Here is a 22,716-nt window from a genome sequence, read left to right as displayed (position 1 = left end):
GTCCAGCTCTCACTTCCATACATCACTACTGGGAAAACCATAGCTTTTCTCCCAAAAGAAAAGTACTGTGTCCAGTACTGGAAGCTTATGGGACACCTGAAAAAAGCTTTTCACCTCGAGAACTAAAAATTGGCCCCTTCCCTCTTCAAGTACCTCTGTTTCATTTTGGAAGACTCACACTCTCTTTACAGCGGCATTTCTCAAAGATTGTGGTGTGCCACAGTGGTGTGGCAGAAGAGGATGGCAAGTGGGGTGGGAAGATTCAAGGACAGTCAAGATTAAATTTTTGGAACGATTCCTGTTCTTATGTAGCTGCATTGTTTTGTACTTTCTGGGTGTCCCACAATCACATTATGAAGTAGTTGCATTCTGTGTTATTACTGCTATGAGTTGTTTCTTTTTGTTTTCCAGTGTATTGCTTATCAATATAAAATTTGGTGTGGTGTGAGCAATTTTTTTATTCTGAAATTGTGGCCCGGAGAAAAAAGTTTCAGAATCACTGCTTTACAGTTGCTACATCTTTCTTTCTTACGCATTTCTCCTGGGTGCAAAATGCTTTATCACGGGTCAGGATAAAATGATGGAAACAAATAAAATGATTGAACTGAAACTGACCCACATTTTTGGAAAATAAAAAAATTCCTTCCAGTAGCACCTTAAAGACCAACTAAGTTAGTTCTTGGTATGAGCTTTCGTGTGCATGCACACTTCTTCAGATACTTGGTATGAGCTTTCGATGCATGCACACGAAAGCTCATACCAAGAACTAACTTAGTTGGTCTTTAAGGTGCTACTGGAAGGAATTTTTTTTATTTTGACTATGGCAGACCAACACGGCTACCTATCTGTAACTGGACCCACATTTTTGGAGAAGACATTTGGTCCTGCTTTTTCTCCAAAAGGAAAAGTGCTGAAATATGAAAAAGGTTTTTGCTGTATGTGATGCTTAGAAGATATTGCTGCTGGATTTCTTTGGGAGAGACTCCAGTGCTATATTTTTATAGGACTGCTGTCCTAGGGTGAACTAGCTGTTCAGCAACAGACCTTGGTGTGTAAATATGTTTGCAAAATGGTGGCTTGATTTGCAGGAAAGAAGCAGTGGGTGGGGGCCATGAGACTGATGGTTGCTTAACTTTTTCCATGCACCCCTCTTAAGAGTTTGGATTTGGATTTGATATCCTGCTTTATCACTACCCTACGGAGTCTCAAAGCAGCTAACAATCTCCTTTCCCTTCCTCCCCCACAACAAACACTCTGTGAGGTGAGTGAGGCTGAGAGACTTCAGAGAAGTGTGACTGGCCCAAGGTCACCCAGCAGCTGCATGTGGAGGAGCGGGGAATCGAACCCAGTTCACCAGATTACGAGTCCACAGCTCTTAACCACTACACCACACTGGCTCTTGCCTCAGTGACTTTTTTCCTGTGTCAGGGTAAACATCTCCAGAACCTCCTGTAGGGAAGAGGAATTTGCAAGGGAAAGACCGCAGGTGAGGTAAGGTTTAAGCCAGGGGTCAGCAAACTTTTTCAGCTGTGGGCCAGTCCACTGTTCCTCAAACCATGTGGTGGGCCGGACTATATTTTGGAAAAATAATAATGAATGAATTCCTATGCCCCACAAATAACCCAGAGATACATTTTAAATAAAAGGACACATTCTACTCATGTAAAAACACACTGATTCCTGGACCGTCTGTGGGCCAGATTAATAAGGCGATTGGGCCGCATCCGGCCCCCGGGCCTTAGGTTGCCTACCCCTGGTTTAAAGTGACCAGGTCTCTGTGGCAAACTGGACCCTGCCACTGGTTCCCAACTGCTGGCAGCAGATTGGTTCCTGCCACTGCTAAATGTCCATTTCCCCACTCCTTAACAAGCAACCCTTATTGTAAATTTAAAAGGGACACGGGTGGCGCTGTGGGTTAAACCACAGAGCCTAGGACTTGCTGATCAGAAGGTCAGTGGTTCAAATCCCCACGACGGGGTGAGCTCCTGTTGCTCGGTCCCTGCTCCTACCAACCTAGCAGTTCGAAAGCACATCAAAGTGCAAGTAGATAAATAGGTACTACTCCGGCGGGAAGGTAAACGCCGTTTCCGTGTGCTGCTCTGGTTCACCAGAAGTGGCTTAGTCATGCTGGCCACATGACCCGGAAGCTGTACGCTGGCTCCCTCAGCCAGTAAAGCAAGATGAGCGCCGCAACCCCAGAGTCGGCCACGACTGGACCTAATGGTCAGGGGTCTCTTTACCTTTACCTAAACCCCACCAAACAAAATATCCATTATTCCACCTCAGCATTCCAGGGCTTAAGTTTTGATTCAAACAGGGCACAATACACTAAAAAGTCCTCCTATGCCAACCTCACCAACGTGACTGGAAATTTGGCAGGAGCCCAACATAATCCCTATTATTTCAGTGTCAGTAGAACATCCCAGTAGATTGCACTTAAAGTTTGGAAAAGCCTTATGCTATTTGGAATATTTTATTGCATTTTTTAAAAAAGCTGCTTGCTGTTCATTTGGCTACCCGGAGAATACAAGTCAGTCAAAGATCTTAGACAAAAATGGGCCTCTTTCTTGTAAACAGAAAATTTATGTCATGCATCAGACTGCTTTAATATGAGAAAAGCCAAGCACAGGGGCCAAGTTCAAAAGAGAACAGGCTGATTCAAATAAAGTGAAGATCTATCAATGGGCAGATTTTGTTTGAAGATGAGAAATGCTTTGCTAAGGCTGGCTGTCGGCTACCACTAGTTCATTTAAAATGAAATTCTCCCAGGCAATACAGTTGCCTATTGTCTTTCCCCTCTGTTCCTTTATTCAAAGGCACTTTGTTCAGGTGGGAGTTACCATACAGGGTGTGTTTAAAATAAATGGTATCATTTAAGGGATATAGTGCTTAAATTTCAGTACCGCGTTGCTGACTATATACCATCGGCCACATTGCGTATAATGGTGAAATAATGTGATTCCTTTGTGATCTCCTTTTCCCAATAGCTTTTGTTGCACCCATACTCTACCTTGAAAGGTTCTGTTGGAGAAAATGTATCCTGGTAATAAAATCAGGGTAGCTGAAGTGGATGTTTTCATACTGATCATTTCCTCCCCAACAGGTGATAATGAGACCAGATGTGATTTATTCCTTGGTGGCAGCTTGCAGAAGAACCTGTGAAGGAGATTTTGCATCCTCCAGTTGGTTATAGTGATTATTGGCTCCGGCGGCAGCTACAGACAGTCAGAGAGCTTTGTTGTAGTGCTCTTTTGGCAGCACTTTTTATTGCTGCTTCAGAGGGTAGAATGGAGGGACAAAGATGTTGTAGTGAACAACAAGTCGGCAGCAGTTCTACTAAACAGGGCTAGAATGGAACGATGATTAGTCATTGCTCTCCCTTGCTCAAATACAGTGGTACCTCGGGTTACATACGCTTCAGGTTACAGACGCTTCAGGTTACAGACTCCGCTAACCCAGAAATAGTACCTCGGGTTAAGAACTTTGCTTCAGGATGAGTACAGAAATTGTGCAGCAGCAGCGCAGCGGCAGCAGGAGCCCCATTAGCTAAAGTGGGGCTTCTGGTTAAGAACAGTTTCAGGTTAAGAACAGACCTCCAGAACAAATTAAGTACTTAACCCGAGGTACCACTGTATAATCTTCTTGGGTTGGTTCAGACATGATGTTCTCAGACCTCTAAAAACGTACTTTGGAGAACTGGGAATGTGATGTGCTCCAATTCCCTGCTTCCCCCATTTCAGCAAAACACAGGGGGGTTTTGTGAATACTCCAGCATGCCAGGAATGACCGCTCCCCACATCAAATGGGGGGCGCCTTTTGCATGGTCGCGCGCAGCCCCCCAGATCCCAGTGTGGCTCCCAGTAGTACGGGCTGGCTTCACCCTCCCTGGGCTGGATACCTGGAGGTCTCTGCCTACCTCAGCCAATCACCCAATCCCACCTGGGGAGGCGTTGCCAGGGGATCGGCCAGGTAAGGGGAGGGACCACCCTGCCCACTCAACGGAAGGTGAATCTTACCTGCGAAGCGTCAGTTGGCTCCAGAGCTTCTCCCACCCTGCCCTCCCTCTGTTAAGTCTTCTCTTGCAGGTGAACCTCTTCTCCACAGGTACGCGGGCGCTGCTACGTCAGGGTCACTGTTGAAGGGCCAGAAGAAATTTTCCTGCATTGGCAGGTTTTGCCTTCCCCGTAGCAAAACGTCACAACTTTGGTGGTTTCAGGCCTTGGGCGGAATCCTTTAGTCTATCTTCCTTAAATGGGGGGAGGGTGTGAAGCAGTGACCCACACACCCCTTGCAGCAGTGATCTCAGGGCTCCCCGTTAAAGGGGTCTTGAGGGGAGGCATTGGCCATACGCCGAGAGGTTGTCATTGCTCTCCCCTCCAACAGCGCAAAACAGGGGGCGGGCTCTCTGCTTGAACGTATGTTCTCCAGAGCCAACCCAATCCCCTCACATTCTGGATAGCCCTGATGTCCCCCAGATCCCTGGCTGGGGACTGGGAAGGATAAACACCCAATGCCTGAGCCAAGGTCTCCCTACATCTGAAACCTAATAAAGTTGTGGCCAATTTTAATCCCATAGCACATTGTCTCGAGTCATTATTCCGTTCGGGGGTCGTCTGGGGGTTGGAGGGACTCCGACTGTCCACAAAAAAGCTTCAATTGCTCAGATTTCTGCGTGTGCTTCCAGACAACCTCTTTATTGAGTAGGGAGATTAGATGCTGTTGGCTATTACCTCTGGGTATAGGGCGGTATATTAATTCAATAAATAATGATAATAAATAATGACCACTCTTTCTGTTTGCAGGAAGGCTAGGTGGTTGATACATTGTTATGTTTCCCAGGGTGTTTTGCTATCAGTGTCTTTATTCCAAAAAGTCTGATCTTTTGGGGAAGCAGATTTTTTTGCGCAGGAGTTCCCTATCAATTTAAATTCCGCACTCTGAACTTGCCAGTATGTGACTGAATCCCACTTAAAATTAGTGACTGTCTGGAAGTTCCCTGTGTTTGGCTGTTGTTTGAAACGAAAATGGAAGAAGACACGCACAAAAAAAGTTGCAGCCCTAAAAACTGTTGTAAATAACTAATATAATATGACAATCCCTCTCTTGCCTGATCCTCTTTCAATCAGATTATTCTTTTACTAGGTAACAGAAAATAAAAGAGAGTCACTTCTACATGGATTAAGAGAAGATCAAATATACAAACCTGAAAGCTTAGCTTTCTCTCCTATTTATAGGAAACTTAAAAGCAGGAGACCATGTGTTGGCAAAATATGATGAGCAAATATTAATGTGTATCCATGTAACATTGTAGGCTGCAAATGCAAGTTTTAATACTGTTTATTAATAACAATAATAGGAAGATTACATTTTTTATATTAAGGGATGGACCAAAACACATTTAGAAAAACAACCACCACAATGAATTCTTTAGAAAATAACAAGACCCACTCTGAAGGTTCTGTGCAGGTTGATGATTCCAAGCCATCATGCTGTTTCATATATCTTATGCTTGCTGAGAGATGAAGTATGCGCCTTAACGAGGTGCTTACATGTGTCTCAAGACTGCAAGGATTTTGCAGGATGGATTCAAGCAAATAGTATAAAATTTAGGTTTGTGCAATTAAAGTGGATTAAAGAGCTCTGTCACCCTAGCATAATAAATCCACTTTTTTAAAAAAGAAACATACTTTTGTGGTTAGTAAAGTGATGGGAGGGAAAGCATTGAAAAGCGTGGAATGATTAAACACCCAGAACCTTTTACTGAGGATGAAAGAGAAGAGCACAAAATATGGTCTGAATCTCAACATCAAAAAAACGAAGATCATGGCCACTGGTCCCATCACCTCCTGGCAAATAGAAGGGGAAGAAATGGAGGCAGTGAGAGATTTTACTTTCTTGGGCTCCATGATCACTGCAGATGGTGACAGCAGCCACGAAATTAAAAGACGCCTGCTTCTTGGGAGAAAAGCAATGACACACCTAGACAGCATCTTAAAAAGTAGAGACATCACCTTGCCAACAAAGGTCCTTATAGTAAAAGCTATGGCTTTCCCAGTAGCGATTTATGGAAGTGAGAAGAAGGCTGATCGCCGAAGAATTGATGCTTTTGAATTCTGGTGCTGGAGGAGACTCTTGAGAGTCCCATGGACTGCAAGAAGATCAAACCTATCCATTCTGAAGGAAATCAGCCCTGAGTGCTCACTGGAAGGACAGATCCTGAAGCTGAGGCTCCAATATTTTGGCCACCTCATGAGAAGAGAAGACTCCCTGGAAAAGACCCTGATGTTGGGAAAGATGGAGGGCACAAGGAGAAGGGGACGACAGAGGACGAGATGGTTGGACAGTGTTCTCGAAGCTACCAGCATGAGTTTGACCAAACTGTGGGAGGCAGTGGAAGACAGGAGTGCCTGGCATGCTCTGGTCCATGGGGTCACGAAGAGTCGGACACGACTAAACGGCGACAAGCAAGTAAGGGTGAATGCTCATTCTCCATAAAACGAGAGACTTCCACTTGCACAATGGAACTTCACCTTTGTTTCCATCCCTCTCCAGCTCCTCAAGCATTCCTGGAATCTGGGTCCCTCAACTTTCCAGATTAGATCTCGAGAGTGGGAAGAGGGTTGCAAGGGGAAAGTGAAGCCCCATCGTGCAACTGGAAGTCTGTTCTGCTGGCACGCAGACAATATTGAAAACAACATTGTCCAGCCCAATGTAGCAGCCTTATCCACTCTGATTTGGGAATAGATTTACAACCTGTTCCTGTTTCAAGGAACCGTTCCTTATTTGGTAACCTTGAAATAAGGAATGGATAGGAAACCTCACTGAGAGTCCTGCCAATGAACACTTACTACTGAATTCAGATTACTTAGGGTCACAATGCATAGATACTTACCATGTGACCATTCATGTACTGATTTGGTGTTGATTTCATTTTACTTTCTCATCTTTCTATCATTTTTGCTTTCTCCATGGTTGGACGTCTAGGAGAATAAAAGTGCACTTTGATCATGGAAAGTCTGGTTTTTAAGAAAATGCCAATTTCAGCTTTCTTAATCAATGATACCTAATCAAGCTCCTTTTCTCGACAATGTTGAGGAAGTCAAACCAATTGAATTAAATGAATGCCAGGCTATTATATAAACACTCTAAAGGTGTTAAATTGAATGTGATGGTTTTTTAATGGAAACAAAGAATAACTTTCAATTTGTTCCAGTATTTCTTCTAATCTATATTATGGTAGTAAATGCCTGAAATATAAAGGCAGGAGGAAGCATTAAACAGTGCTTTCATGAAAACCAATATCATTTTAGTAAGTGTGGTGCTGTGGGTTAAACCACAGAGCCTAGGACTTGCCGATCAGAAGGTCGGCGGTTTGAATCCCCGCGACGGGGTGAGCTCCCGTTGCTCAGTCCCTGCTCCTGCCAACCTAGCAGTTCGAAAGCACGTCAAAGTGCAAGTAGATAAATAGGTACCACTCCAGCAGGAAGGTAAATGGCGTTTCCGTGCGCTGCTCTGGTTCGCCAGATGCAGCTTAGTCATGCTGGCCACATGACCTGGAAGCTGTACGCCAGCTCCCTCGGCCAATATAGCGAGATGAGCGCCGCAACCCCAGAGTCGGTCACGACTGGACCTAATGGTCAGGGGTCCCTTTACCTTTACCTAACTGATATTGGCCAGGATCTAAAGTATCACAGATCCAGTTCCTTGCACCCAAGGAGGCTTTGAGCTTGTTACTTGACTATCACAGCTCTCTGTTGCCCCCATGCTATATGGCAAACCACTTGTGCTAACAAGAGTTTCAAAAACTGTTTAGCTGGTACCTGTTGTCCAAGAACAGAAGTGAAATTCCCATTAGGCATGCCCAATTCCTTGGATATTCCCATGGAAGTTCATGGGAGCCTAGCCCATGTATCCCTCTCAATGCCCTGCAGATTTTTAACCTGCATTTTTTGCAAAGCATGAACACAAAACGGTAGAGGACCACCTACACTTTGCCAAAAAGGAGGGCAAATGATGGACACAGCTCTGCATAAAATGTGCATGCACTAATTTCTATGTATAGATGCACATCTAGAAACGATTGCTGTAATTTAATTTAAAAATACTGCCCATTTCGCTATAGTGGGGAACACTGTGATTGGATGACCCATGTGTGTCTGCTAATGGCCAGCTTCAAGCCTCTTATTACTGTGGTTCTATATCTTAAAATTGGACTCGGACCAGACAACCCTTCAAAGAGTTGTACAGAATGGCACTTGACCACATTACAAAACAAATTCAAAATTTCCATGGGCTACAGTTTGAAATTAGAAAGCCATAGCCCTAGAGAGCAAAAAGGTGTGTAAGGAGGAAGCAATATGTATTGAGTAGTTTTCTCATCTGTTTTGTGATAGCAGCCGTGGGGCTTTAACAAACTAACTGTGGGGCTTTCAGAAATCTAACAGGTACAGTTCTCACCAGAATGGGGTAAACTTTCATTTGCTGAATATCTACTTAATACCCTAAACACCAGCAGTTGGGGGAAGTGGAAATGGTGGTGGTTATAGCCTCAAGGCATTCCTGATGTTAGCAAATATTCCATCAGTAGGAACATTTGAAAAACCATTGAAGTATTCTTTAGGTCTTCAGTTAGTGACGTTGCTTATAGCATAGTGAATTACAAGTGTTTTCTGTTGTGAATGGTCACATTTAGATTATTAGTATTATTTATTAAATGTGTTAATTGCTTTATCAACCCAAAGCAACTAGCAAGCAAGCAAAAACACTGCATTAAAACCAAGGGGGGTAACAAGGATTACTTGAGTAATTGATTTCTATACTTGTTGGCATCAATGGCATTGGAAAATGTAGACCTGAAGTCCAGAAAGCAAACGAAAGATGGCTAGATATGAAGCTGAAAGACTGGACGTTTTCAGTAGCTTTCTCTGAAATACCAGTAGAATGGAACCAGATTGCCATTAAAATTCAAAAGATGACAGAGCAGCTTTGAAATTGATTGGCAGGAAAAGCTAACAAGAGCCGAGGGGCATCTAGTTTGGGGCAAATCATCTCTAAGAGATGAGCATGAAAATATTCACGGTTGTACAGATGGGCACAGGCTACAACTAGGTAGTGAAACTACAGTGGGACATGGTGGCAATTCCTAGTGCCATAGAGGAAAACAAACATATGTGGAGAGGCACTGTGTATAAACTTTTACTGTATATGTGAATGCTCAAAGCCTTGAAGCCAAGATGAGTGAGCTGGAAAAGAGGTAAAATTTCTTGATACACTAAAATGACTGTTTCCTAGAACTACTGGTCAAAGACTGGACATGAGGGGAAGTGAGTCTGGACGTAATCCTAAGTGTCACCTAGGATGTGATGCAAGACTTAAAGTTTTCTTGAACCAGTTGGAAAGACTGTGTTGTTGGCTTCAAGATATACTTAAGTGAACAATTGCCAAGGAAGTCAAAAACTGCCACGTTTGACTTCAGAAGATGAAACTTAAAAAATGTGGGGGATTTTGCAGAAAGGAAGTTGAAAGGGAAAGTCAAGAGGTCAAATCTCTCCAGAATGCTGGAGGGTTATTCAAAACCACGGTAATGGAAGCTCAGCTCGAATGTATACCGCCGATCAGGAAAGGTTAACAAGCGGAGTCAGGGAAGCTATTAGAGACAAAAAGGCCTCTTTTGGAAAATGAAAGTCTTCTCCAAATGAGGAGAACAAAAAGGAACACAAATTTTGGAAAAATAAAAATAACATTGGCAAAAACAATAAGGGATGCAGGAAAAAATGAGGGGCATATCACTTTAAACATGAAGACCAACAATTGTTGTTGTTTAGTCGTTTAGTCGTGTCCGACTCTTTGTGACCCCATGGAGCAGAGCACGCCAGCCGCTTCTGTCTTCCACTGCCTCCCGCAGTTTGGTCAAACTCATGTTTGTAGCTTTGAGAACACTGTCCAACCATCTCATCCTCTGTCATCCCCTTCTCCTTGTGCCCTCCATCTTTCCCAACATCAGGGTCTTTTCCAGGGAGTCTTCTCTTCTCAGGAGGTGGTCAAAGTATTGGAGCCTCAGCTTCAGGATCTGTCCTTCCAGTGAGCACTCAGGGCTGATTTCCTTCAGAATGGATAGGTTTGATCTTCTTGCAGTCCATGGGACTCTCAAGAGTCTCTTCCAGCACCATAATTCCAAAGCATCAATTCTTCGGCGATCAGCCTTCTTTATGGTCCAGCTCTCACTTCCATACATCACTACTGGGAAAACCATAGCTTTTACTATACGGGCCTTTGTTGTCAAGGTGATGTCTCTGCTTTTTAAGACCAACAATAAGAAACTCTTTTAACTACATTTGAAGCAGGAAACCAGCTAGGGAGGAAATTGGACCTTTGGATGACAAGGAAGAAGAAGGTGTGTTAAAGGAGGAGAATGAGATCACAGATCTGATAAATTAATTATTTGCATCTGTCTTCACTGTGGAACATGTAGGACAGATCTCTGTGCTTGAACTTTCTCAGTAAGGGGATTTGAGGAACTGAAGCAAATAGTAGTGACGAGAGACCACGTTCTAGGCCTTATGGATAAATTAACAACAAACTAATTACCAGGTCCAGGTGGCAGCCATTCAACGGTTCTTTAAAATTCTAATGTGAAATTGCTGATCTTCTAGCAAAAATATATAACTTATCCCTAAGATCAGATTCCATTCCTAAGGATTGGACAGTACCAATGTAACACCGATTTTTAAAGAGAGATCCAGGGGGATGCAAGAAATTGCAGATCAGTTTGGACAGTTAATGATTGGGAGTTGCTGTGCCATTAAACTTCAGATAACAGACTTGGACAACGTCCCGGATTGGAATGGAGTCAGAGGAAGCTGCGCTGATAAAAAAGGCAGTTGGAAAATATATACTAATAAAGCTGTATTTGACGAATGAAAGTATATGATGTTTGACATGATTGAGAATCGTGGACTCAGGGACGGAGAATTATAAAGCATCAAAATTGAGATGTGGAAAATATGGAAACAACTAGGAGAGGCAGGACTGAGATGTGGAGATATGCTTCAGAAATCCAGACCGTGGGGAGCTCTGAAAAATTAATAATTATCATTTGGACTATAATTTGGTCTTTTTTATTTTAGTTTTTTATTTTAGTTGGAGTATTATGATTGGCTATATTAATTGGATGTTTTTTATTGGAAAATCAATAAAAATGATTAAAAGAAAGAAATTACAGGCAGTTAGCTTGATATTCTTCTTGGAAAACTTGTAGAAAACAGCAGGGAAAAGACAAATTCTCCAAGTATGTAGAAGACTAAGTCTTGCTGAAGAAGAATCAGTAAGGCTTCGGCAACAGGTAGCTCCTGCCTGCCATAACTGGGTGGATGGGTGTTTAAATGGCAGTGCTAGCAAGTGCAAAGTGATGCAGTCTGGGGCAAAAAGCCTTTCCTTCAAATGCCTGCAAACAGGCTCTGAACCATTGGTGACTGGTCATCAAAGAGATCTTGGAGTCGTGCAGAATAGCTTGATGAAAATGTCAACCCCGTGTATGGCAGTTATGAAAGGGTGAATTCTGCAAATATCATGATGCTCATATACAAATCTATGGTGTTGTTAAGTTGTGGGTGAACATATCAGACGACACAGCGATTCTTCAAACAGCTCTTGTTTATTCACAGGCCAGAACAGAACTGAACTGAAGGGTTCTGCCAGCCTGCTTATATAGAGCTCCAGTACAACGCAACTGTAACAACTTTCTGTAACTATCCAATCACTGAACGTCACTTTCAATCCCTTATTTGCATATGTGGACCTGAGAGAAAACTATCTACAGTATCCCCCTGCTGGCCCAGGGTGAGAACTTCAGTACATAACAGGTGTAGCCAGACTACTGCGTACGGTTCTGACTGCCTTACCACAGGAAGGATATGAGTCGCATCTGTAGTCTGCTACTCAAACTGCTTGGTTTATGTTACAGCTTGAGATACTGGTGTAGGGAGGAGGCAGCCAGCAGCGTTTTGCTTCTCCAAAGCTGACAGACTGTGCAGGCAGCTTTATGCAACTCAGCCCACATGCCTGGCCAGCACTGCAAAGCACAGGCTCATGTTTTGCGTGAGTGTGAGGGAGTGCAAAGATAGTGGTTTGGCCAGAGGAGGTATAGTGACTGGTTGTGCCTGACTGGGATGTGGGGTGCAGGGGGAAGAGCTCAGGGACAGGGGTAGTAATGCATCACAACAGAAGGTCTGAGCAGAAAACTGAGACATGAAAAAGACAAGAGAGGAGCATTGCATTTTCTAATAAAAAATTGATACAGTAAATATAGTGCATATAGGGCATCCATTTGTGCTAACCCAGCTTTTCGGTAAAGTTCTGCTGCCCTTTACTCATAAGAGCAGAGCCTTATCTCTTGGCTCTAAGTGATGTCAGTAATTACTGTCCCCACGTTTTCAAACTTTCTTCAAACTTTTTTCAATGAGGATGGGAAACTTGCTTTTATCTATCATCTATCTATCATCTATCTATCTATCTATCTATCTATCATCTATCTATCTATCATCTATCATCTATCTATCTATCATCTATCTATCTATATCTATCTATCTATCTATCTATCTATCTATCATCTATCTATGTATCTATCTATCTATCTATCATCTATCATCTATCATCTATCATCTATCTATCATCTATCATCTATCTATCTATCTATCTATCTATCATCTATCTATCTATCTATCATCATCTATCTATCTATCTATCTATCATCTATCTATCTATCTATCTATCTATCTATCTATCTATCTATCATCTGTCTATCTATCTATCTATCTATCTATCTATCATCTCTATTCATTTTTTAAAAAATGGAAGCTGGAATTCTTTACCACTGCAAATGCATTCAGGGTGATGAAACATATCAAAAGGAATGGGGAAAATTTATGTTATATAGAGAGAGAAGACGATGTGGAGTAGGGAACCCAGTAGAATTAAAATAAACCTCATAACGGGAAACACAAGAAATGTATTGGATAATAATATCAAAATGAATTGAAAATGTATCTTAGGACTATGGTTGAGCAATATTTGTAAATGAATATAGACAGACAACAAGAATTGTATATATAGAAAGATTTATTTGTTTACAGACATTTTATGGGGAAAAATTGAAGAAGAACAATTATATATAAAATGGACAGAGACAATGCAAAAAGTTAAAGACAACATAAAAAAGCCGGAAGGAGGAAGGAGGGAAGTCAGCTCGGAAGAGCAAGAACAAATGTGAAACATAATGTACGTGTATGTATAGTGGCGCTGGGGGTTAAACCACAGAGCCTAGGGCTTGCTGATCAGAAGGTCGGCGGTTTGAATCCCCATGACGGGGTGAGCTCCCGCTGCTCGGTCCCTGCTCCTGCCAACCTAGCAGTTCGAAAGCCCATCAAAGTGCAAGTAGATAAATAGGTACTGCTCCAGTGGGAAGGTAAACGGCGTTTCCATGTGCTGCTCTGGTTCGCCAGAAGCAGCTTGGTCATGCTGGCCACATGACCCGGAAGCTGTACGCCGGCTCCCTCGGCCAATAAAGCGAGATGAGTGCTGCAACCCCAGAGTTGCCCGCGACTGGACCTAATGGTCAGGGGTCCCTTTACCTTTATGTATTGTATGTAATTAAAAATTCAATAAAGATCATCGGGGGGGGGGGGAGCAAATGCATTCTTGACTCTGTACTGTGTTGCAGTGTGTACTCGACATGAAACTCAAAAATCATTGCCTCCATAATGCAATCACCAGTTTTGTAACTATAGTGAATTTTAAGGTCCCTGCATGTGGGAGATATGCTGGCATTGGCTGGAGAAACAGGAACTAGAGAGAAATTGACCTCAGCTGGATGGAAAAGACAGCAGTGGATATTTCCACACTAGCCTGTGAGTCATGTGAGCATGGCAAGATCCCTTCCCTGTCAAATAAAGCATGGGAAGGAGTAAGCTGCAGTGATTTAATCAGGAATCTGCTTAATAAATGGGATAAAAATGGTTCTTCTCCCATTATTTGCTAAGTTCCTATAGTAGCTAGGCACTGCACAAAGTTGTTTTTAAAATCCATGCCCCCACCTGAAAACTTACTGTCTAGCAGGGAAAGGAAAGGCAGAGGTAAATTAAAAGAGCAACTGTCCCGTTAGTTGGATCTTTTACAAGTATGGAAATTCCCTTTACTGTTCTTTTAATCAGATCGCCTATCATATTGCAGAGTTCCATAAAAGCAACAGTTCCACCTCATGGACAGTTGAAGAACAAGTACATAATGTACTGCAGTGTAGTTAAATGATGCTCAGTTAATTTTCATAGTCTTTTACATTAGTGGTGAAGAAGCTGCTATCTGAAAGGAAGTAGTGCCTAATGGTTTCTTCAAGGGCACTGCAATGTGGAGTGGAAAAGCAGAGGTGCACAATAAGCCTTCTTTTCCTGACACATAAATTACTCTATATACTTCTTCCTCACTGGTATCACAAGTGTTTGGACGCTTCCAAAAACGTTCAGCTATCCCTGTATAAATGCTGTACAGATTATTGGCAGGATATTTTTATTTATTGAAAAACCTAGTGGGAAAAAAGAGCCCAACTGCAGAGGCTGGGAAGTGGGGACAGAGAGGCGAGGCTGCAGAAATTTGCCTTGGAACTGGAAATAATTCAGCATTACAAACAACTTCCCTTTTGAAAGTTCTGAACTAGGGAGGCAGTTACTCTTGAAGTAAGCAGCAGAGGAGCATCCGTGTTATAAGAAGTTATATGCTGCCTGCATTTAACTTTATATTTAATTTGCAGCAATGTTTTAATACCACCCACCTAAAAGTGAAGACTCCTAATCTCTAGGTAGATCTCCCCTAGGCAAGCATTCTGCTACTTCCATAAATTGACATTCTTACTCCTTTTTAGGGGGAGGGGTAACCTGTATATTCTTGTTTGTACAGTGGTACCTCTGGTTGAGAACTTAATTCATTTTGGAGGTCCGTTCTTAACCTGAAACTGTTCTTAACCTGAGGTACCACTTTAGATAATGGGGGCTCCTGCTGCCACCGCACGATTTCTGTTCTCATCCTGAAGCAAAGTTCTTAACCCGAGGTACTACTTCCGGGTTAGAGGAGTCCGTAACCTGAAGCATTTGTAACCTGAAGTGTTTGTAACCTGAGGTACCACTGTACATCAGGTTTTCCTCACATGCATTTTCATCACTCTGTGAGTCAAGATCAAGCAATGGTTTGTATGTGTGAATGGGCCATCACCAATATAATATAAACCACATACGTACTGAACTTTCATATCAAAACGTAATGTTTTTAATGTGATTCTATCTGCCCCTGATCGTTTTGTTCGCTGCTGCTGTGTTGATGTTTTATCGTTTTGCTGTTTTTAATAAGTTGTAAACTGATTGTTTTATCGACTAATTGCAAACTGCCTGGGGGGCAGGGGCGGTAACTAATCCCGAAAGGCAGCTTAAAAATACATAAATGAGATTCACCCCAGAGAAGAGCTACAGCGCTGTAGTGGTTAGAATAGGGTGTGTGAGAGAGACTAACCTTTTGGGGGAATAAGCACATTTTCTAACTGGAGAAACTGTTGATCATAGAATTGCGGAGTTGCAGGGGACCCTGCAGATCATCTAATCCAACCCCTTGAAAAGCAGGAATATGCAGCTGTCCCATACGGGAATCGAACCTATTACCTTGGCGTTATCAGCCCCATGCTCTAACCAACTGAGCGATGTGAGCTGTTGTGGGCTGTGCACCACTGGCACCACTTTTTTCTCTCATTTCCTCCATTCCTTCCTGCTTTTTATTATTAGATCTACGAGTGTTGCAAACTACGTTTAGGAAGTGTGATAGAAACTCCCTAATGAAGCTATTTATAGTAATCACTTCTGAGCCAGGCAGTTGTTAAAAACCGGGGGAGGAAGGGGCAGCCTTCCTATTGGAAACCCTTGCTGGAGTGAGTCCGCCGATATTTCTAGAGGTATAAGGTACTGTTTGATGTCAGTTCTGTTGTAAATGCAGTTCTGTAGGCCTGTCTCAGTAGAAAAATTCCCTAATACTTTCAACCGTTGTTCCGCGTAGGAAGACTTTGAAATGCATGCGCCAGGAACGTCGCCCCCCCATCGTTTCTGAACCGCTGCTTAAGTTTGTAGTTATCTATTTGTCAGTTAACTTGCTAATTTGACAGAAAAGCAGTGAAATGGAATTGTAGAAAATACAAACAACGCGGGCAGGTTGAAATATGCTTCTCCTTCCCTCTGCAGTCTAAGATGTTGCAGTATAAATATGATTCTATAAAAGGTGTGAATGGAACATAAACATAAAAGTGATGGATTTGGTACAGTCAGTGAACGCAATTATAAGTAGGTATAGCAGAAGACTATTTCATCAAGACTGGATCCACTGATTAATACAAATCTACTCCATTTCTGCCAGTCAGCCGTCGTACTTCACAGATGAGTTTTCTAAGGGCAGAGGTAAATAACCTTTGCCCCTAGTCCCAATAATTTGCTGTCATTTTTCTCCATTAAATTAGCATATAATTTGGAAGAAATTCACTCTGTTGTTTTCTCTCTCTTCATGAGAAGAGCAAAATCTTACCATCCAATCTTTTATGAATGGCTTCTTTGAATTCACGGTACATTTTGCTTTAAAGAAATGAGTAAAATGCAATCTGTGGGTGATACGCAACTTAGTTTTATTCAGAGAAGACTCATTGAAAATAGTGGACATGAGTTACTACTGAAGTCCATAGACTTCATTGGGTCTGTACCCTTTTTATCATTTAGGGGGTTGGGGGAGTGGGAGTTTGCTATGTAAAACAAAAGCAATAGGTTTTTTACATTGCCTAACTTCCTTTCTACATTTGCCAGCAAAGTAGCCTTAACGGGTGAGAAAGGCAAGAAATAGTTAAACATTTACTTGCAGCTTGATTCATATTTTGAATGGACGTAGAATCTGGGAGAAAATGACTGTTTCAAGAATCGCCGCTTCCTGTCTGTCAATTCAATTCTGTCTCTGGATAATAATTGTATTCATTTAGCATTTAGAATACTCAAATTTGCAAATGACAACCCAAATGAATATTTCATAACAAAGAGGCATGATCCATTATGGTAGTGTGACTCTAACTAGTAGCACAGCATGACTGATCTCGCATTTAGAATTTGTGTGAGAGACTTTGGCACACGGCTAATTAAAAGTACAGCTTTTAATCTTAAAAAAAACACAGAAAGAAAAGAAAAGAAATTTAAGACTCAGGTGGAGGGGGCAGTCCTGTTTTTCCTGTTGTGGGAAAGGTGTGCTGGGTTTGTTGTGAGTTCGTTCCGTTGTGTTGTCATAAAACAGATGCACCTGTAAAAGTCTGGAAAGGGAAAACAGTCTTTGGAGTTGCCATCTGGGAGTATGTTTTGTGCCCTCCCAAGAAAACGCATAGCCTAGGCCAGCAACAGGGTTAATGTGCAATTTGGTTTATACAAAAATATGCCCCAAGGCAACACTGGAGAACCTCTCCCGATCATGGAAATGTGGAAACAGGAATTTGAGTTGTTTAGGTTACAAACCACAGCAGCAACCCAGTATGGTAGTTGTGTATCACAACATTGCTTTTGAGGAGTATAAAACAGACACGCAACGGTTCCGGGGCTGATTTTTTTCCTTTCAGCTAATTCAGCCTGTGCAATTTAACATAGCACAAATGTTGAAAAAGTTGTTTTATAAATATTGATATGGCAATGGGGTTTTTTCTTTCTTTAAATCATGCTTAGGAGGTTCAGAGCGACTGAGTGAGTCATAGAGGATATATGGCTATCAGTAGCTGTTAGCTGTGATGGTTAAATGGAGTTTCCATGTATGATTGCAGTTTATCTGACCAATGGGACAAACAGTCACTGTGTGAGAGTAAGCTTTTGTGGGAGTTGGGTTTCCCTAAACATGCTCAAGACTAGAGCTTTCTGCTTGAGGTATCCGGTTGGAAAGAGAATACTCCCGACGCAGTTGCTGCTACAGTTTCTTCTTCCCTTTCCCTGCACAAAACCAAAGCCCTGCAAAACCAAAGCCCTGCAAATCAGCACCAACCTTCACCTCTTTAAAAGTTTAGTCTTTTAAGAGGCAAGCGGCCTCCAAATCAAGGCTCCTATTTCTGCCTCCTTCCAAACTTCGAAAACCAACAGCCTTTTGCTCCGTTTGCCTTGGTTTGGAAACGAAAAAAAGATGGGTGAACGCAATAAGAGAAAGGATTTTAATTTTATTTTTGTAAAGCCCCTTGCAAATGGATTGAGTTTATTGGATCTGGGCACGGCAGAGTTCTGGAGGTGTGGCGCGGGAGGGAACCTGCTTAAAAAAAATAAATCGATTCCCATGTTTTCGCCTGGGAAAGATGCGCGCGTGTGTGTGCGCGCCCGCGCGCGTGGACCGGGCTTGACTCGGCTCCAGCCTGGGTCTGCCTCTGAGCGTGACGTCACTTGGCTTTAGCACACAGCGGCACAAGAGCAAGCGGCTGGGTGAGTGACAGGCCAGCCTACTTTTTAATAGCTTTGTCATGTGACTGGAACAGTAGTAAGACAGGTGCCTTCGGTTCACTCTCAGTAAGGGGCTGCTTGGCTGCGCGCGAGTATATTTGCTCTCTCCCCCTCTCTTTCTCTCTCTCTCGCGCTGGCTGTGGATTGTAGTTTCAAAGCTTTGCTGCCGTCATTCAGGAGCTGGATGGCGTGGGACATGTGTAATCAGGACTCTGTTTGGAGTGACATCGAGGTGAGCTTTTTGGGGGACGGTCTCTCTCTCTCTCCTTTTTTTGCGTGCAAATTCACCCAGCTGGAGGGCTTGTTTCCTTGTATCCTGTTCTTCCTTTCCCCTCCCCCCTCCCTTTTTATTTTTCGCTTGTGTTGCTTTGAATCTTGCCCACCCCTCCCTTGCCGGAAAGTAGCTAGAAGAAAGAACCCTTTTGGAATGGAAGCGAGGCTGCATCTTATCTTTAATCCTGTAAGTTTCTCTTTTCTCTCCACCTTCCCACCCCCACCCCACCCCGCCGGCTTTCTATTTTAAGATTACGCTCCGGTTCCTTGAGCAAATTAAAAAAAAGAAAGAAAGAAAGGCAACTGGCTCCTGTCATCGGGATCTCCTGCAGTTGGAAACTATTTTTATGTGCCTTTGGCTCCCTTTCCAGTCATATGCAATATTTATGCACAGAGATATTGATATGAATCGATGTCTGAAGTCTTTCCATTGGCATTTAGTGGCATCTGGCTTGGGGGAAAAACTGCCTCTTTTTCTGTGTGCGTGAGGCAGATGAAATGCTGTCGTTCGCCTTTTAAAACTTGCAAAAAGAAAAAAAGTAGTTTTATTTTAGATGGGGTTATGGGCTGCAGAGCAGAGATGCTTGTGCGTGGAGCGAGACGGGCTGCGTATCGGTTGCTGTGTTGTGGGAATGTGGCTTCTGCGCTGTGATTTTTGGGAAGAGATGCCCTGTCGCTTCTGCTGGATTGCTTGGGCTAAGGAGCCCTCTTCCTTCGGTTCTGTGCCGCTGAGACAACAGGATGGAGCGTGAGAATAGAGTTTATGCAGGATCTCGTGGTGCTGCTGCTGCTGCCTCCGCTGCTTGAGTAAAAATAGATGGCAATACATCAAACCTGCAGCTTCTGCTGGCTACAATTCATAAAGGGGAGGGGGGAATGGAGGCAGGGGTGGGGAAGAAAATAAGCAGCCCATTGGGAGTCTCTGGAGTGTAGGAACAGAGGCTTGAGGGTGTCTTAATGCTTGCAATCAGGAAAACCAAACCAAAATAAATATCCGAGTTCGAAATGGTGTAGCGTCTGAAAGTTCCTGCAACTTAGGGAAAACTTTCCCCCTCCCTGGTTATCCCAAAACAGAAGCCTCAAATGATAGCTACTTTTACAGGCCGTTCCTTATGCATCTCCATTCAATCTTTTAATGGGGATTACTTATAACTAAGTGTGCACAGGATTCCAGCCTCAAATGCTTCCTTTGGCAGGAGAGAAAGCTACTGGTGATTCCCTTCTCCGCAACCCCCTTCCTTTTTTTAAAAAAACCCTGAAGATGTTGTTTTAGTGCATGGGCACATATTATTGGGTACAATCCTTTAACAATGTATTCCGGGCAGGAAGCAAATCTAATAGCATATTCCCATTATTATTGTTAATTATCATCATCAAAAATCATGTTTAAAATATTTGCATCTGCCGACTTCTGTTTGCATATCGTAATTTTTCATCTCTTGTTTTGACTCAGTAAAGTGGAAGAGATATGGATAATTCATATGTCCTGTAGCTATTATGAGTCAAAGTGGTAAGCGAGTGACTTGCTGGCTCCAGAAGTCCTGATTTGTTTCTGAGCAGCTGGAAGCATCCAGTGGATTAGAATCATAGACTGCCGTCTTGGTTTTTGTTGCACGGGTCTCGGCTGCCGTGGCTTCGTTTTTTCCATCATGCATTATTCCTAACGCTGCTAGGAGCTTATTTGAGGAACCAATGTCTGTGGAAATGGTGATGATCTATTTTAATCACCAGGGTTCCTGCAGGAATTTCAGGCTGGTAACAAGAAAATATAATTTATGCCAATGAGCCGTTTATTTGCTTTTGGGTTTGGGTTCTTCTTCTTGTTGTTTTTACTTGTTTAGAGGAAGGGATCTGTGTCAGTTGTATCACAGATAAGGTGGCTTCTTAGTTCCATCTTTCAAAGTGGCATGAGCTTTGACCCTATGTGCTGACAGTTTGGTTACTGGCTATAAGCTGTTCCTGCTCCTCTGGGGAATCGCCTTTCCTCTTAAAGTACGACCAGCATCAAGTACGATAGGCAGCTCTCTCCCCCCCTTTTTTTGAGGCCCTCCAAATTCACTTCTGATATAAAATACTTGAGATCCCCTTGTTCATAACAAGGAGATTCCCTGCTCCTTCATAAAGGCCTGTACATCACAGTAACTGATCAGCGTCCCACAGCGTTTCTCTGTTTAATGAAGGTAATGTACGACGAGGCTGCAAAGATTGATAAAGAGGAGGCACATGGTGTTATGTTTGCTTTAAGCATATTGTCCGTGTTTGGGATCATCTCTCTCTCTCTCGCCTCCCTCTCCCTCCCTCGACTCTCTTTAACAACCTTGTTAAATACAGATTATTGTTTTCACTAATGCAATTTAAATGGCACACATCCAGCCCTCCCCCTACCCTCACACACTGGCCATCATTTAGTTTTAAAAATTACCTTCGAAAAGCACACGAGCCTCCAAAAAGGTTAACGGAGAATGATGCTTAATTATGATGATTCATTATCATTGATGCAGTTAAGCTAATTTATTGTTTGCTCTTTAACTAAGCGTTTGGAGGGTTGGGTGAGAATGATCTGGGGGCGAAAGAAAGGCACAATAATTAGCCTTTGTGTTTAGTGACTGCTTTATCCTCTTAAAGCTTATTACAGAACTAAGGGTATAGTTGTGTAATAACTGCCATAAGCTGTTGGCTGTGCTTTTAAAAAAGGGGGGTGGGGGGTGGAGAGACATTGCTTGCAAGGTGCACCTGTTAGAGATGTATAGACAAACGCCAGATATCTGCGACGAGGACAGTCAGATGAGGACAGTTACAGGACTCGGAGTGTTAAACCTGGCATCATTCAAAGGCCAAATATAAATTAATAACAGGAACACTTGCTACTAATGCCTCTCAGATTAGAAGTGTGGTTCCATATCCAGAAGCATTGATTTTATTATCAGGTCAACATTGGCAAGAGTCAGCGTGCTTCACTTCAGATATTCCATTTGGTTTTAAAAAAAGTGACACTCCAGTCATTAGAGAGAAATGAAAACTGCGAAGAGAAGACTTTCTTTGTTTTTAAACCCCCTGCCCCAAATAGAACAGTTATTTCTTATATTGCTTCAAAATGGCCACTGCAGGCAGGCCTTTTTGAAAAATGTGTACCTATGGAGAGAACCCATCCAGTTTTAACTAGACAGTGCAGAGGGATGGCGAGAGAATGAGAATCTATTTTTACAAATGAAAAGTAGTAAAGCGATCAGCACGGCACCTTGGAAGTCTGTGGCATCAGTTTTGAGCCACTGACCTCCACAACACAAACCTGGGGGATGATGCTGAGAATCTACCTTTTCAGGCAAAGACCTAGATTATCCTTTAATGAGATCACAGATTTCATTTGAGCATCAAGAAAAGGTCATTTCTGCATTATAACATTTGCCAACTTTAGGACTGGAAACATAGAGGGTGGGGAAGCCTTTTATTTTTCCCCTAAGGGTGGGAAAACAGTTTTCATTACCACTCTTGCTATGCAGTTTTCTTTGTGTGTTCCCTTCCATCTTTTCTTCAAGTTTGCCATATACTACATATGTGTATGTATAACTCAGGTAGGCCTTGAGCTGTTGCAGCTTTGTACTCGTTTCAAAGAATAGTAATAAAGAACAGAGACTCTCCTTCCAGCCCTTAAGTTTCCCTTTCTATGCACCTATTGTCTGATTCCCTGCATCGTCCTGCTTGACCAGTGAAAGTGGAATGGTAAATTGTAGCCTTTTCCCAGCTGCTCCAAGTCTGTTGACCCTGTTTCTCTATTCCGAAGCATGCCTTGCAATTAGGTTGTCACACGTAAAGACAGAATATGCAGTGCTGGAGATGCTCTTTCAGGGACTGCCTGTCAAATGTTTCAGGAAGTTTATTTTTCTGAAGTCCAACTTTAGCAAGAAACCTGCACTTAGCT

General features: G+C 42.7%; 1 protein-coding gene across 6 annotated transcripts in view; it reads left to right on the top strand.

The window, feature by feature from the left end:
* Positions 1–22,716, top strand: part of PPARGC1A (PPARG coactivator 1 alpha) — a 673,798-nt gene that overhangs the window by 539,871 nt on the left and 111,211 nt on the right. Inside the window, exon 1 of one of the 6 annotated variants that reach the window (XM_081207652.1) lies at positions 18,567–18,756. The exons of 4 other annotated variants lie outside the window; for them this stretch is intronic. In XM_081207652.1, coding sequence (XP_081063778.1) covers positions 18,709–18,756 — 48 coding nt within the window. In that variant the 5' untranslated portion in view covers positions 18,567–18,708. Of the gene's footprint in view, positions 1–18,566; positions 18,757–18,868; positions 18,985–22,716 lie in introns of those variants that run through there. One more of the 6 variants, XM_081207653.1, reaches the window with a different exon arrangement.

The sequence above is a fragment of the Podarcis bocagei genome (genome assembly GCF_964188305.1).
Source record: "Podarcis bocagei genome assembly, chromosome: 9".
NCBI classification, from domain to species: domain Eukaryota; kingdom Metazoa; phylum Chordata; class Lepidosauria; order Squamata; family Lacertidae; genus Podarcis; species Podarcis bocagei.
Note: the sequence above shows the minus strand (reverse complement) of the source record. Positions and strands in the feature narration are given on the sequence as shown.